Genomic DNA, 16,899 nt, shown 5'->3' with positions numbered 1-16,899 from the left:
TAGTGCTCAAGTAATCATGATAAAACTTTTTTGCAGCCACAAAACGCAAGGATTATAGTAATAAAAATTTTTTTTTTGTAATTCTTAAATTCAAAAAAATACGAAATGGCAACAGATTTTAAAGGTTACTTGGAAAATTTTTAAAAGTTTTTTCATGTTTCGCGGCTCAAATTAAACTAATTATAAAAAAAAACATGTACAAACATAGAAAAAAAAATTCTTTTTTCCAACTAATTTTGTTCAATTACGTTAAAAATATTATACAACAAATACAATAATATTAAAATGTGAACAACATGAAACAATTTTAATTTGAATACAACAAAAGGATTAAATTTTAAACATCAACGACATGCAAATAACACTAAAAATTCGAAAGCTATTCAAATGAAATGATTGTAAACGAAAGTAAAACCAAAATCATATCAACATGCTGTATCGGTTCCAAAAAATTTCAATACACAAACTTTCCAAGATCTATATCGAGTTTTTAGGACTATATTAATTTTTTTTATAACGGAACATGCTAGAATCTCATGAGTTCCTCCCATATTCTTTTTTACACGTTAACCAAACCATAAAGTTCTGAAACTATAATCATAACATAACATTAAAGTTTTAAAACTTTTATCAACTCACAGTAAAGTGCTTTAACAAATGTTGTAGAATAATTGTACTTACCGAAATTTTCTTAAGGATGAACGTCAAGATCCTATTTCTCTAAATTGAAAAGGAATAAAATCGAATTTGTAAGGACTTCTTTGAAGATCATCCAACTTACAGCCAAATTGCAATTATACTATATTGAACACCATGTATAGTTTTTTTTTTGTGATAATTGCTGAATGTTGTACGCTGCAATACTACTGAAATTTGGAGGATTTTCCAGAATTTATAAAAGCATTTTAAATGAGAAAAACTTTTAAACCACTTTTGAATGTTGTATTTAATATTAACAAGTACAATGTATTAGAGTATGACTACAAGTGTAATCGTATACATTAAGAAATTACATATTTTTCTTCTAAAATTTTTTCACAGCAATGTTCAACAATAATTATTATAGGTACTTTAAGTATTTCACATGTTTATTTGCTACTCTTACTATCATTGCAAGTATTTTGGGTATAATTTTATTAAAATCTCCTTTGAAAGAGGAGAGAAACATGAAAAGTATTTTAAAATCACAATCTCGTATTCTTATAACAGGAACATATTGAAGATAAGAAAAGAAGATTAGAAAGGATTGAAGATAAGAAAAGAAGAGGAGGAAAATTTGTACCCTAACTATTTTCTCAGAGTCACCAAGTCCCGAGAACCAGCTCTTTGGAATGAATGCATACAAATTGTTCGGTTCTCATAAACCGTGCAAAAATTCCACGTTCAGAAAATGTTTTTGCTCCATTTTTGAACTCAATATACAATTTTATGTGATTAAAAATTAAACTTATTTTAAGTGAAAATTCTACACGAACTTTTTTTACACTAAAATCTCCATAAAACAAAATTTTATTTTTCCCTCATCCTTTAAAATTAAATTTGTATGTATGCATTTTGGATTCTCTACCATGAAATTTTTTATAAAAAGAATCTCTTCTTGGTGCAATTTTAGCGATTTCGTCTTATTGAAGCTTCATTGTTGTTATCTAAATATGCTATTAAATTTTCCATGTTTTGTAATTTTCCCAAATGCAATTGAGAATGAGAAATAATATTCATTAGGGCATTCAGATATAAAACTGATCATAAAATGTATTTTTTGTAGCACAACACATAAAGTAAATAATTATTATGTAGTCCATAATATTTATGGCACATTAACTCGTAATTATAAAAACCATCATAGAATTAAGAAGATTTTCAAAAAACAGTTTAATGTTGGAAAATATTAATCAATACATTCGTTAGATACGTAATAGCTTAACCCATAAAATATCCTTTTTCCAATGAAAAATCATTTATAGTGACAAGAATTTTAAAAATTTTACTATTCATTCTCTGTAAATGTGGCATAAAATGTGCCAAAAACATGTTAATTCTACTTGTATGAGTTTTTGTGAATTGTAGATGTTAAAACTACATGTATGATAGATACATTATTAATAATTTAGATAAGATTAAATGCATGTAAGCTACTGTGTTTTCCAAACAAATGTAGTATTATTACTGTCGAGCACATAATTAATCATGCTGGTTAGCATTGTACCAGCCTAATACATGCGAATGCAAATAGAATTAAACTGTCAAATATAACAGTAATAGTAGTTATTGCGATGAATAAGCAGATAAGGAAACCTTGGGACTCCTACTTTCTCAGTTCCAGGCATTCTATACAGAATAAATTATATAGCAGGAAAACAGTTGTTAGGGTTAATGCTTGTTTAAAAAACTGGATAAAACTTCAAACTGTAGAAAACCTTAACTTTCAAAATGCAGTAATACTGTATTAATACACAAGTCAGTAATTCACAATTATAAGCTGAAGAACGTTTAAGGTTAAATTATCAAAGAGAAAATTTTTTTTAATTTTTCTGCCTTTAACTCGTTCCATTGATTACGCTATCCATCTGTTCTGCAGTTGCATGATTTCTATTATTCTATATGATATTAAACCAATTTCTATTGGTTTAATATGTTTAAGGTTAACTTTCACGTTGCAATAGTATTTGGAAACCTCAAATTATTAAAAAAAAATTACCTTAAATTGTTTATCAGCTGTAATTGTTTGTCTCTCATTTCAGTTTAACTATAAATTTGTACTTGAATTTTACTCTTACGCTTTGTTATTAGAAAATACTTCCTTACACAAATCGAATAACAAAATTTTGTGCTCTTTTTTGTTTTTTTTTTTTTTAAATCCAATGGCTGGTTCACTGGTAGATGTGATACTTCTATAATTTTTTAAATAATTTTTCATGATTCCGAGAAATTTTTATTTATTAAAGTTCTTTCGAAGTCGTCTCGTTTGTATTGTAAACATTGCTCTATCAAGGTCAATGTAAAAAATATTTAAATGCAAATCATTTACAAATGAGCTTTCATTCTAAATTCCATGAATAAAATTTTAATGAAAGCTTAAATTCTGTATATGGGCTTAAAATTTATTTTTAATATTCTTAAATAAATTTTTTGAAAATTTATAAAATTAAGTAACAACCATAATTGTAATGTCTCAGATTTTATATTCCCATTAGAAGGGCCCAATTATACATCAATTTACTCTATAGGTGCAATAGGGCCAAGTACAGTCATTCCCGCAAAATTGGACACAAATTTATAAAAACGCAAATTAATGTATATATCCCCTATTTTTTAAAATATTTTAAATAATCTTAATAATATTTGAAATTATCAAATAATAAAATCATTTCTCTATTATTATTTAAAAAAAAGTTATTAATTAAAAACCTATTTTTGAATAGTTTATTAAAATTTTTAACATTATTTCTCTTTTCAATCAAAAGAAAACTTCCATTTTTTATACAAGTTTGTATATAAAAATCAAAATAACTATAAAATCATCTCGTGACGGTGATTAATTTAGTATCATGTAGATAAATTTTTTGACCTAAAATACTTACAATATTTGCAGGCACTAAATAAAATCGTAATGCTTATGAAGTTATTATTATATTTTATGTGGTATTTAAGAGGATATGTAGATTGTGGATATGTAGATGAAAAATGCTAGGTTATTTTTACCAACAGTATTGTATACAATAAAGGAAAGTATTGTTTTCAAATGAACGGCCAAGGTACACATGTCGATTTTTCGATTTAAATTCACTTCTCCATGGTAGAGAAGCGGAAATCAATTATTTTTAGCGATATGTTGGTCTTGCGGTATGCACTTGCGTGTCTAAATTTTTCCTGAACAGGTTTTGATGAAAATTTATATTTGAGTTTATTTCGAGGATGGGACAAAACCATTAACTTTTGAGTTGTACATTTTTTACCTTTGAATAAGAAACTTGTTGCCCTATTTTCTGGAAATTTAACAATTATAAGTTGTTTGGTACTTTACTAAGAGCCAAATTTGCATTATTCTGTGTACGTTAATCAAAAGCGTTCTTAAATTTTTGAACCAGCTATGAAAAGGACATTTTCATAATATTATCCATTATTATACCAGAAAATATACTTTCTGGTAGATTAAGTGCTGACCCTATAAAATTGTTTTTTTTTGTTTTATGTATTTTCTTTTTCTTGTTAATATCCTGTTTGTATATTATTTGCGCGGTCACTGTTAACACTAATATAATAATAAGTGCCATCTTTCTAGATACAAACCAAAGAAAAGTTGCTAAATATGACACAAAATGGGTCGCTATAAATGTACACAAATATATATGTATATGTGTACACCATATGTACATATATATGAATTCACCCACATTCCTATATATACAGACTCCATTTATAAGTTGAAATAAAATAATTTTTAGAATTTAATTTTATAGTCACCTAAAAAGGAACTGGTTTATGAGGTTCCTTTTTTCCCTATATTTATTATGTGGTGTTAACACATATGAATATATATACACATATAATGTTTATTTTATATACTCATACACACATGTATATAATTGTGTCTATGCAATTTTTGTATTAAATTACATTAAGGTATTTCTGTTGTCTTTTCTTGCTTTTTTTTTTCTACGTTTCATTTTGTTCTTTATTGTCATAGTTGACGTCCTTCCGGATTAATTATATTATGATTTGACGAGTATTGTACATACATACATACGTAATATGTTTATACATGAGAATATAAAGGCAAATATATTTTTGTTTATATACACATATACATTTTGATTCTATTAATATTATGAGAGAATATTGAAATAGTTTTATTTTATATGTCTAGATTAGATTACAAGTTCATAACCTATATGTATATATAGATAATAATGCACATCATAAATACGATTATTAAGTAAATATAAATGTATACATACATATATAATATGTAAATATATATGTACATATACTTAAAACATTGTAATTTGATGTGCAAACAACGTCTGAAGTTTTCATACAAATTAGATTTCTGTATACTTTATTGCTAACATAGTATGGAAATTTTAAAGGCGTAAAAGAAATTTTCTTCTATTCTGGTTTTTACTGTACATTTATGAATGTAAGCTAAAAAGTAAATTTTGCACTCAATTAATTCATTAATTTTTAATTTATAGTTAAGATATATTTTGTTCTTTTTATAGTTTTGTTCTTTTTATGCGCGGCGGTCAATCCTTCTCGCATGTTCGCCAATAAGACAATGGCCCGTCAGAATCCCTATAACAGCACTGATATTCCCCCGTTGAAGAGATATTAGGTCCCCTGTGAAAAGCAATTCTAGTTTAGGCCACAGTTTCCTCGTCGCGTTACACGTTGTTCTATTTGCCCATCTGAGATTGGTGCGCTCCCCTGCCGCCTTGCATAGCAGCAGCTTATGGGTGCTTAGAGGCATGTCAAGGTTCTCCTCTCCAGGTAGAGTCCCGGGGGTTGTTCGGGGATGTCTCGCAAGCTCAATTAAAAATGTTAGGAATAATAAAGTCTGTAAAAATGTCAAGCATCTTAATTTTTATAGGAAATAATTCAATTTATATTTCTAATATTGTTTCTCAAATAAAATTTTATAAAATTGAAATTATTAATTAACTGAATTGTACTTTTTATGATGACTTTGAGCTTTTGATAAATTTAAGAAAAAATTGCAAAAAAAATTTGATTGACCGACAATTATAAGCGAAATGACAGCAAAATTACTAATTTTTCCGAAAAAATCATTTACATAGCTAAGTGATTTGTTTTCAGAAAATTTATATACATCGTTGTCTTTCTACGAATCATAAAAATTTAAAAGTTATTAATATTAATGTATTCAATTGAATCTATTTCTAAGTTTCAGTTGCTTCAAAATTAGAATAGAAATAGAAACTACATATTTAAAATTTATACTTCATTGGTTGATTACTCTCACTTTGTTCCGAAATTAACTCATTTTGTTTCGTTAAAATAAAACAATTACAAGATTTTGATATTAAATCGTAATTTCAAAAATCTTTTACTCAAAACATGATATTTTAACTTATTCGGTTTTTAGTTTAAATGAAAAAATTAATTTAATAAAGTTGGGTCAAACCAATGGTTTGTATTGTAGCACTTTTCCCTTCAACAAGTGAAAATACTGCTTTTAAAAATAGTCTATGTATATCCACCACACTATTAAAATTTTTTCATTTATAAACGAAACTATTTCTAGGATTGCATATATTTAGGATGAACCATTTATGCAGTCTTTAAAATAAAGCAAAAATTAATATAAACAGGGGTTAACATAATGCTCGATTTTAAGGGTTAATTGTGTGAGTTAAGAAAAATAATTATATTTTTTAGTGTCATGGAATTTACCGTTAACTTTTTGCGTTTATAGAAATTTGAAAAAGCTTGCGGTTTCAAAAATATAAGGTGTCAAAAATGCAAATTTTACAAATTTCAAGAGGCCATAACTTGAGAGGGGGTGGAAATAGAAAAAAATTTTCTTCTAACGAAATGAACTATTTGTTAATGTCTAAAAGCTCTTAAAATTTCAAGCTTCTACAGGCTGGGGTCTAGAAGAAAAACGACATCAAAAATTTGGAAAAAAAGGACTGCAGATAACGGTAAATTTGAACGGCCATTTTGTTTTTCTAAAGTTTAGCTATAGTATACCGCGGTAGGGGAAGCAAGCCACTGCCTTTCTGCGTTTGAAAAATTTCAAAAATGCTTATGGTTTCATTGCAATAAATAGTTAAAATAGGCCATTTTTAGTGCTTTAGGGGGGTATAACTTCTATAGGGGGGGAGATAGGTAAAAATTTTGTTCTACGAAAATAAGTATCTAGTAAAGATCTATGTACGTATTAAATTTCAGCTTTCGATCTTTAAGAATGTAGAAGTTTTGTAAACAGACACACGGACGGACGGACGGACGGACGGACGGACGGACAGCGTGAAACTAATAAGCACTTTTTTTCAAAAAATTTTTGGAAAAGTGCTAAAAATTGCATATTTAAGACATTTGGATTTTTCCGGATTACTCAAAATTCTTCTATACATCAATTCAAAAATCATGTTATTAATTTCCCTTTTCTGTGACACTATAACGTACCCTAAATCAAATTACCCAAATTAAATACAAAATTTCTTGTTGAAGATTTACACAATATTGTAGTGAAACAATAATTGTTGATTGCATATAGATGACTAAATAAAATCCTCTATATATAATAATAATAACAATAATAATAAATCGTATAGCTTTTATGATAAAGAACTATAAATCGTCAAGGCAATTCAATACTGTTTTTAGTATACTTGCTGCTGTTATACTCGTACATCCTGCTGTTTTTTCATATTAAAGATGAATATAGATGAAGCTTTTTGATAAAATAAGCATAATTATTATATGTGAACGATCTAATAAAAAAAAAATTTTTTTTATATCCTTAAAACTTTCACACACACACAATCAATCTTTACGTATACATATTGAAGTTAAACATAAACTGTTATATTATACCTAATATTTTATAGTTACTAATGTAAGAGAGTACATTACACGAACTTGTTGCTCTACATAAAATTTAATTTTATAAGTAAAAAATATTTTCATAGCAAATTAAAGCTCATATTCTTCAAAATGTTTTTATGTTGCTTTTAGTTTCCTTTTGTGTTTATATTACAAATCAACAAGTTAATAAAGAATTGAGAAATTAAAAGTTATACTCTATTTTTCCCTAGTATAGTTAGTGTTATTATGCTAGATTAAACCCATTATTATTAAATTAAATTTAATATTATTAACACTATGGGAACCTACATACATCGAGCTATTATATTTTTATTCAATTTATATATAATAAAATAAAATCTAGCAATATACTAATACTGTTTAGGTGAGATGATCTGTTACAATCTAGTAACAATTTTTTCCTTATTATACTTGTAGCGAACAAGCACTTCATTGTGGGGTGAATGGATGGGTGTTTTACACGGCGATGAAATTGAATACATTTTTGGACAACCATTAAATCAATCTCTACAATATATTCAACGTGAACGAGATCTGAGTAAACGTATGGTATTGGCTGTTAGTGAATTTGCAAGAACAGGGTAAGTACTAAAGTATTTTTAGATTTTTTTTTTTAGTTTTGTTAAACAATTTAGTTTATATTGAATGAATTTTATACAATTTATTGGTATATAGTATGGTATGATAAATGGTCTACTAACCCATCAAACCGAAAACAATTGAATTATCAAATTTTAACATTTGATTGAATTCTAAAGATTCAAATTGTTGACATTAACCGTTAAAGTTTGAGACACTGAAGATGACTTCTCTTTTAACTGGGATATATAAATGTTTCCAGAATAAGTTAAAGTGTTTTCATTTGAAAATTAAAATTTGATTCCCTACAAACTTTCAAATCAACGTCATCTATCAATTGCGAACAAATAAATTTCAAACCTTAAATATTTTATACAGCGGGTTCGTAAGAATATACATACCTTTGTAAAAGAAATTCTACATAACTTTTAATTAATGTATGTAGCTATGTGCTTCGAAAAGATGTAAATTTTTTATATTTTGTAAAAGCAAAAACATAAATTCGCCAATCAGTTTAATATTTTAAAGAATAATTTTGAAAACCTTGTATGTACATACATATATCGAACCAAAACCAAAAAGCTTTATTTTTATACAAGTACCTTCTTATATCAAACGAATATACTAAAAATATTACATAAAATCAAATTTCAAAATGTTTATAAGAAAATTTTTCACCATTTAACTAATTCACCACTTCAGTTACCTTAAAATTCACCATCACGAATTCGCTTTTCGTTTTAAAATTTTTAAATTAAATTTAACAAATCTCAACACCTAAAAATATTTTTTATTTCTGATAGCAGAGACAAAAACCAATTTCAAAATATTTTATAAAGAAAATAAACAATTTATTGTTGATTTTATTGTATTGGTGATTATTTTATCTATACAATATTATACTAGAATTGAGTAGATTTGTTGAAATTTCCATCTGACATCAATAAAACAAATCGTAAACTTTAAAACCAGATACAATTATTACGGTTCTACTTCATCATTCTGGAAGATTCAACCTTTAGCAGTCAAGATGGAGTACTAATTTGTCCAATTTTTTATATTTAGCACCATTTACCTTTAAAAAAATTAAACAATTCCTTAAATAGAATTAAATACACTTTAACAAGAAATACTGAAAAAATTTTTAAAATAATTAAAATTCTTTATTTAATTTACTATACATTTTTTTTGTTGTTTTTAGAAAACCTGGTATTGATGACGATCATTGGCCATTATATAGTCATGATAATCAAATGTATTACATATTTAATGCTGATGATCATACAAATAAAAGAAAAGAAGATAAAGTTGGACGTGGACCAATGGCAACAGCATGTGCATTTTGGAATGATTATTTACCAAGGCTTAGAAATTGGGCAGGTAAACGTAAAAACTGCACAAAGAAATATGAACGCACTAACGAAGTTTAATTACCTATATATATATATATTTGCACCACTTTAATTGCACTTCTATATATAAAGCATTTTCTATTACATGTATATAAAATTATTATATATATATATATTATATATTTATATTATATATACTTACAAAATTTAATATTTAATAATATTTACTAAATGTAATTTTAATTAATATTTATTTTTTGTTTTGGTTAAAACATAATATATAGGCTGAGAAAAGAATAAAGTTTAAAATTAATAAAGTAATCATATTACAGTAATCATATAACAATTTTATACATATATATATGTATGTATGTATATATACCTATAAATATTTGTATTAATTTCAATATATTATTTACGTATGAATGTATATAACACAAAATATTGGTAATTAGCCTAATGTTGACTAAAAATATAGAATTCAATTCGTATATAGTGTTGATGTAATGTACCTGTTTTACATAATATAGAGCAATCAGAGAGATAAAAAAAAATTATTTATATAAATTTTATATACATACATATGTATGCATGTAAGTACGTATAATTGAGCGTGTAATGAAATAATAAAAATGGTAAAGGTTAAAATAGCTTTGTTTGGTAAAGGAAGGCTGAATTTTGTTGCGTATTTCATTCGAAATTCCAGGAGCTTTTCTGTTTCGTATACAATTTTGCCTATAGAGAAAATTTTATTTATTTTTGATAAATAAGAAATGGTAACACATTTTTAATACATAGAAATTAATAATTTCTTCTAAACTATATACCTAAAATAAATTAAATGTGCTAATAAACCTAAATAAATTGCAATGTGCTATGCCTGTTCTTAAATTGGGTCGGTTATAAGACCCTAATGTAATATCTGCATTCAGGGGCTTTTAACCACTATATATTATTTATTTCAAAGCTATATTCAATTAAATTTCAATTAAAGTTTCAAAGTCTTAATTAAATCTACTCGCAATTACTGTTTTCTGTTAGAAACTACAACTATATATTGTTTGATAGATTTATTTAATTCTTGCTCATGGTTTTCTTTTTAACGTTTTTGGGAACTTTGTTCTATTGAAAAGAAAATGAGCAGATTTTCGCGTTCTATTGCCGTGAAATTTTCATTCAAAGTTTTATCGCAGTTTTTGAAATATGGCAGTGGTCTCTGAATATGTACACGTTAACATATATGCAATATGTATGTAAATGAAATTTTAATATTAAAAATAAAATTATACATGAATAATATATATTTAAAAATACAATTATTAAATATTAAATTTTTTAATTATTTGTTTGTTTTGGATTTAAAAATTGCAGAAGTTCAAATAAATTTTAGTTTTTCATCCTTATTATTTTTTACTAATTAAAATATTATTATCGTATTCATATCACGTGACCTGCATAATTCATATCAAAATTATGATACATAATCAAATTTTTATTGCATTAAATAAAAAACAAAACAAGAACTAATTAATTAATCATATCATATCAAATATTATAAGAAAACATATTTAATAAAAAATATTATTTAATTAAAATTAAATAAAAATTTTATTGTGCGCGATGAAAATGGTGTCCTTAAATATTTTGAAATATTTATGCAAAATGCGTTAAACCATAAATTTGAATGCATAATTTAATTTTAAATTTCATTGATTTCACGTTTTTGCCCAATTATTGAACAAATTATTTTTAACTAAATAAAAGAATCCTAATTGCGTTAATTTAATTAATAATTATTTTCAATTAAATATTCATAACTATATTAATTATGTATGTGTGTATTTAAAATGGAAATTATTTACTGAATTTTTTTTACGTTTATTTAAATATGAAAATTTTATTTTATAATTAAAATATTAATAAGAGAATAATTGAGTTAATAAATGCCTACTTTTGAATGTTACCAAGTATCCTGAAATAATTTTTTTAATTAACTTACATAAATTTTACCTACTATCATCTTTGTAACATATTTCTATTTGACTGACTCTAGAAAAGCAAGTTTATAATTTAAACAGTTATAATTTTAACAATTAAAGATCATGTTGCGTTTACATAAAGATTATTAATAAAAGATCATGTTGCGTTTACATAATCCAGAAATAAACGAGGACATGTGAAAAACATCCAATGTTAAAACTTCAAAAAGAAAAAATGACCCTCAAAGTTTTCATTAATCTTACATTTTATTATTCATTATAATTATTGCTGTCTAATATAGTTAGTATATAGTCTAGGACTATAGGAGTTATAAGAGCGTTATAATTTTAACACTTTATCGACCGGTTGTGGTTGAGGCTGCCAATACCGGCTAAATTATCACTGTGCCTTGTGTTGTGCTTATTCCCTTTGTTTTAAATTAATGGAATTTTATTGATATTTTATTGACACTTTATTTTGTATTTGTTTTATACAATTTATTGTCTGTTTAAGTTACGTTCATGAAATAAATTCAAGGTAACAGTAATTAAATTTTTTTTTAATATCAAATAATTAACGATGTTGGCGCTGCGAAGCTACAAAAAGAGCAACCCACTGACAAAACCGTCGAGAACCAAAAGCCGATTATTAGGCTACCGGTTGAGTGTTGAGTAATAAACTTAACATAATATTAAGCTACCACGACCTTTTTCACAACATTATGCCGATCAAATAAGTACTTTGTAATAGTAAAGTACTAATTATTTGGTTTTAAGGTTCTTATGTAGATTCCTTTAAATGATTTTAAACTACTAAAATTCAAATGTTAATCTTATTATCGCAAGAATATAAAAATATAAAACTCACACTTCCAAATTTTTCTACTATGAAAAAAAAAATATTAAATTTAACAGAAAACTATAAATAAGAGTGTTACTTTCATGTTAATGTAATCTAAAACAAACATTCCCGAATTAATATCATTATCACTCATAGCTTCAGTGTTGGCATTTATTGTCCTCTACTAATCGGTTTGTAAGAAAGCTTTGGTGAAAAGAGAGAATTTTTGAAAAATTTTTTATGTTAGTATTTAAAAAAAAAAATTTCGATTGTTTGTGGTGAATATCATGCGAGAATGAATGCGAAATTTTATATTGCTCCCTTAAGAGTTAAAATAAATGCTATATTCGAATTTATGGAGCTACATAGAGCAATTTAATTAAATTTTTTGTTTTCGAAGTAGATTGAATTCAAGTTTAATGAAAAAGATCTAAATTTATAATGGACCTGAAAATTTGTGTGTACATGTGTGTGTGTGTGTTTTTTAGTACTATCTTTTATTGAACTTCTGCAATTATATACACACATATAAATACTGTTACTATTATTAATAAACTAATATATGAAAATATTTTTTAACAATATTTAGATTATTAATAAGTTTAATATAGAAAAAATTATATTATAATTGAAATTATTGTTTTTAATTAAATGTAGCCAAAAATATATACATGTATATACATATATATTTATATTTTTACATAATATATTTAAAAAAAAATCTAATAAAAGACAATATTTTATTTAATTTTTAAGTATGTAAAAGAATTGTTATTATTTTCTTTATTGGTTCTCAAAATGCACTAATTTAAAAGAAAAAAGAAAACAAAATCTAAAATATTTAAAAAGAAAATGCACTATTTTTGTAAATATATTTAAAAATAATCAAAAAATTATTTGAAAAATTGCACAATAAAAATTTGCACAAACATTTTTATTTGTTTTATTTTTTCTTTTTTTCTTTTGGTAATTTAATAAGTTGTTTTGTATATTATTATGTAAGTTGTTTTGTTTTTGGTTTTAAAGCACTAACCTCAACCTATGCAACTTTAATGCCTAAAAATAACAACAATACGAGTATAATAAAATCTGCATGAAAAAATTAAATGCCTAATTATTTTTTCAATATTATTTTCTAATTTATTGAAATATTTGGGGTAGGTATATATATACATATAACAAAAAATATTGTTAGATTCATGATCATTTGAACTAATCACAAAAAAACTCAATATACATACGTCTTATGAGATTATGTTAAGGAACATACATTGAGGAATTGTTAGTTTAATAATTCAAAATGACCAATTTTTTCGATAGCAGCTATATGTTTATCTTATGTGCAATATAAAAACTAACCACTTCATGTATCATTGATGTAACTTAAGAATTATGTTATTTAATGCTACCGTCTGACCAGAATATACAATTATTTTAATAATAATAATTATGATATGTAAGAGTAAATGGTGAACTGTTAGTGTAAGAATTCAAAATGAGCAGCTTTGCATATTCACAAATTTTTTAATTAGAATTAGATTTTCTTAAGACATAAATCAATCATACAAAACAAAGTTTTTCGCGACACTTTACCAAATAAATAATATGTAACAGCTTACTTTCTAGTAACTTATATTTAAAAAAATAATGTATACAAAACGTATGCATAAATTTGAGGTATATTGTATGGTAGCTCATATTGTATATGTATAAAATCTTGTGAGCTGCTATGTATACATTAATTTCGCTCACAGTTCGCTACAAAATTTTTTTTAAAAATTTAGTTTGTGCCATAATAATGAAAACTATCCGATTACCATCATAAATCTGAGAATAATCTGAAAATCTTCTTTTGTCTCAAACAAAGCATCGACATCGGAGAATATCAAATATTTGTTATACATTAACAATTTGGGAGTATTGTTCGAAGTTGTTCATCCATTACTCTCATAGCTAAATTTAAAGTCTCTTTGAAAAATGCCCAGAATGTTGCCAGCTGCAACGATTTTTCGTGTTTTATTTTTGGCGGAATTCGGAAAAATTAAAACACAAGTTCGGTTTTTTAAGTGACGAAAGAAAACCATTGCGAATTTGATGTTTGATAACAGAAACTGTTATTTAAGAGCCGAAAATTAACAGATATGAAATTTTTATTGTATATCTGTTATAAACTTATTATAGAAATAGAAATTTTTATTACATATTTTATAAACTCTTGTATTAAGGTGTTGTTATACCAGTACGAACGTATGTTCGAGGGGTATACTAAATTTGCCTTACAGTTTACTAAGGTAACACTAGGAAATAATGTTCTAAGATATATACTCAAGTACATGTTTTTGATCAGCGTCGAATTTTAAGTCGATTTAGCTTTGCCTGTCCGTCCGTCTGTCCCAGCGTTAACTCAAAAACTAATTGAGCTAAATTCACCAAATTTTCACAAATGATTTATAAATTCTAGACCGCTATATAAATTGTCGGGTATCTGTCATATAACTCCAAAGTTATTTGGTATTATCTCAGAAATTATTGGAATTATAATATAGAAATCTCGTGAAAGCAAGTGTATTATTTGGGCTGTTATGTGTGAAAAAAATCGTTGAAATTGCTTGACTCCTTGTAGTAGATGTCGTACAATTTCAATAGTAGTAATAATATTTTAAAAGTAAACAGTACTGAAAAATAAATTTAAAAAAATGCATAAATTATTATGATAATATGGCAACTTACAGCCATAGTCTGTCCCATAGTCAGCTACGGGATATTCATAATTCGCTCGTAGGATCGCAAATTCGTACAGGTGTCACAGAGTTGGCACGGTCAACTCTATTTTTTCTCGTGTATAATTAAATTTTATTGTTTTAACATGGTTATTAAAAATGCCAATAAAATTAAGAATTTATGACACGAAAAATCAAAATTGTTTTTACTATAATTTTTATTACGGATTTTTTTTAATTTCGAATTAAGATCCTCTCTAACGATCATATTGCAAAGTCAATAAATAATCATTGTAAATATTAAGTTTAAAGTTTATTAAGTATTGTTTAACGGGATAATTATAAATTCATATTGTATTATAGATAGAGCAAGAAATTTCGACGTTTTATTTCATCAAGTTTTATCGGAGTACAAGATTTATTTTTAGACTAAAAATATTTCAGCCATTAACCTAATCCAATACATTTTCATTAATTGTCAGTTAATATTCAAATTATCACAAATTATAATTGTATATTTGAAAATAGAGGTGCACGTTATACCCACTACTTTAATCTTTTATCACAAACAAGGAAATTACATAATTTATTTAAAGAAATTTCGTGAGCATCGGGTGACAGCAGTGCTAAATTTCAAAAATACCTATTATATTCACTAGGAATAAAAGAAATCAGTAAATTTAATTTAATTTATTTTTTCAATATAAACTGAATTATAAATACCATTTTAATGTCTGATATAATTAGAAAGTAATGCCGAAAATTAAAGCTTACATTAAAAGAACAACATCCAACATAATATATAATTATATTGAACAGAAAAAGCCGCATGACAGAGTGTACTTATTGGAGTATTTAAAACCAAAATACGGCATGAAATCAATGCCCAATTCGGCATAAAAATTGACCAATCCAATCCATATTGAATATCCAATTTTATATAACAACGTTTCATGAATGGTGTAGATTTCATTTTTATTCTGTATTATCACACATAATTCATGAGAATTTATTATATAAAAATAAATATTTAAAGCAGGCATCAAATTTCAGATTCACTTTCATGCGAAGACTCATGAATAAAATTTAATTTTGTTTTTTTATAGGCTATAAATCATTTTGAACTTCGAAATTAATTCAAAAACCACTTTATCTAATATGAAAAATTTTAATCTTGTTTCTTGTTTTAAAAACAATAATAATCATTTTTATATATTGAAATCTAATAAATTATGTATGTATAAATTTCAAAAAAAAACAAAAAAAAAATCTGTAGATATTCTTTTGATTGATTCAAAACAAAAATACTGCGTACACGTACACTTATACACATACTGTTACGTTCATTTATCATAAATTTGTTTATTAAAATTTGAAATGGCTATTTCAAATCTCTTCAGGTGAAACGCCGTCCAGAGTCTTGTATCTATATAAAAGCTTTTTTTGTCGAATATTTTAACACTGTTTTATAATAAATTTTTTAGTTGATTTGCCTAGTTCAAAATTTATTCTAAAACTTATATATGCTTCTGTTCTGAAATGTTGTTAAAAAAAAATTAAATACAAAATATTATAACCTTTGATTTAATCATAATCTATACCAATTTATTAAAAAAGTTGTTAAAATAAAACCGATAAGCTGGTTTAAATAGAATATACAATGTAAAATACGTTGAAGACATTATGATTGAAGATTTTAAAATGCTTAACTATGAAATTTCAAATCCTCAATCTTACAAACAAAACACTTATGATACGAAACTTACAGTACTCATATTGTGGTGTTTCCGAATAATTAGGTTCTTTTAAAAAAATTAAAACAATAATATATATATATAAAACCTTAAGTTTCG

At 25.3% G+C, this 16,899-nt stretch overlaps 1 protein-coding gene across 1 annotated transcript in view; it reads left to right on the top strand.

The window, feature by feature from the left end:
• Positions 1-16,899, top strand: part of LOC129611240 (acetylcholinesterase) — a 161,909-nt gene that overhangs the window by 118,363 nt on the left and 26,647 nt on the right. The window contains exons 8-9 of the mRNA XM_055524287.1: positions 7,993-8,156; positions 9,356-9,534. Coding sequence (XP_055380262.1) covers positions 7,993-8,156; positions 9,356-9,534 — 343 coding nt within the window. The remainder of the gene's footprint in view (positions 1-7,992; positions 8,157-9,355; positions 9,535-16,899) is intronic.

Source organism: Condylostylus longicornis, unplaced genomic scaffold (assembly GCF_029603195.1).
Source record: "Condylostylus longicornis isolate FDR11 unplaced genomic scaffold, ASM2960319v2 ptg000004l, whole genome shotgun sequence".
NCBI lineage: Eukaryota > Metazoa > Arthropoda > Insecta > Diptera > Dolichopodidae > Condylostylus > Condylostylus longicornis.
Note: the sequence above shows the minus strand (reverse complement) of the source record. Positions and strands in the feature narration are given on the sequence as shown.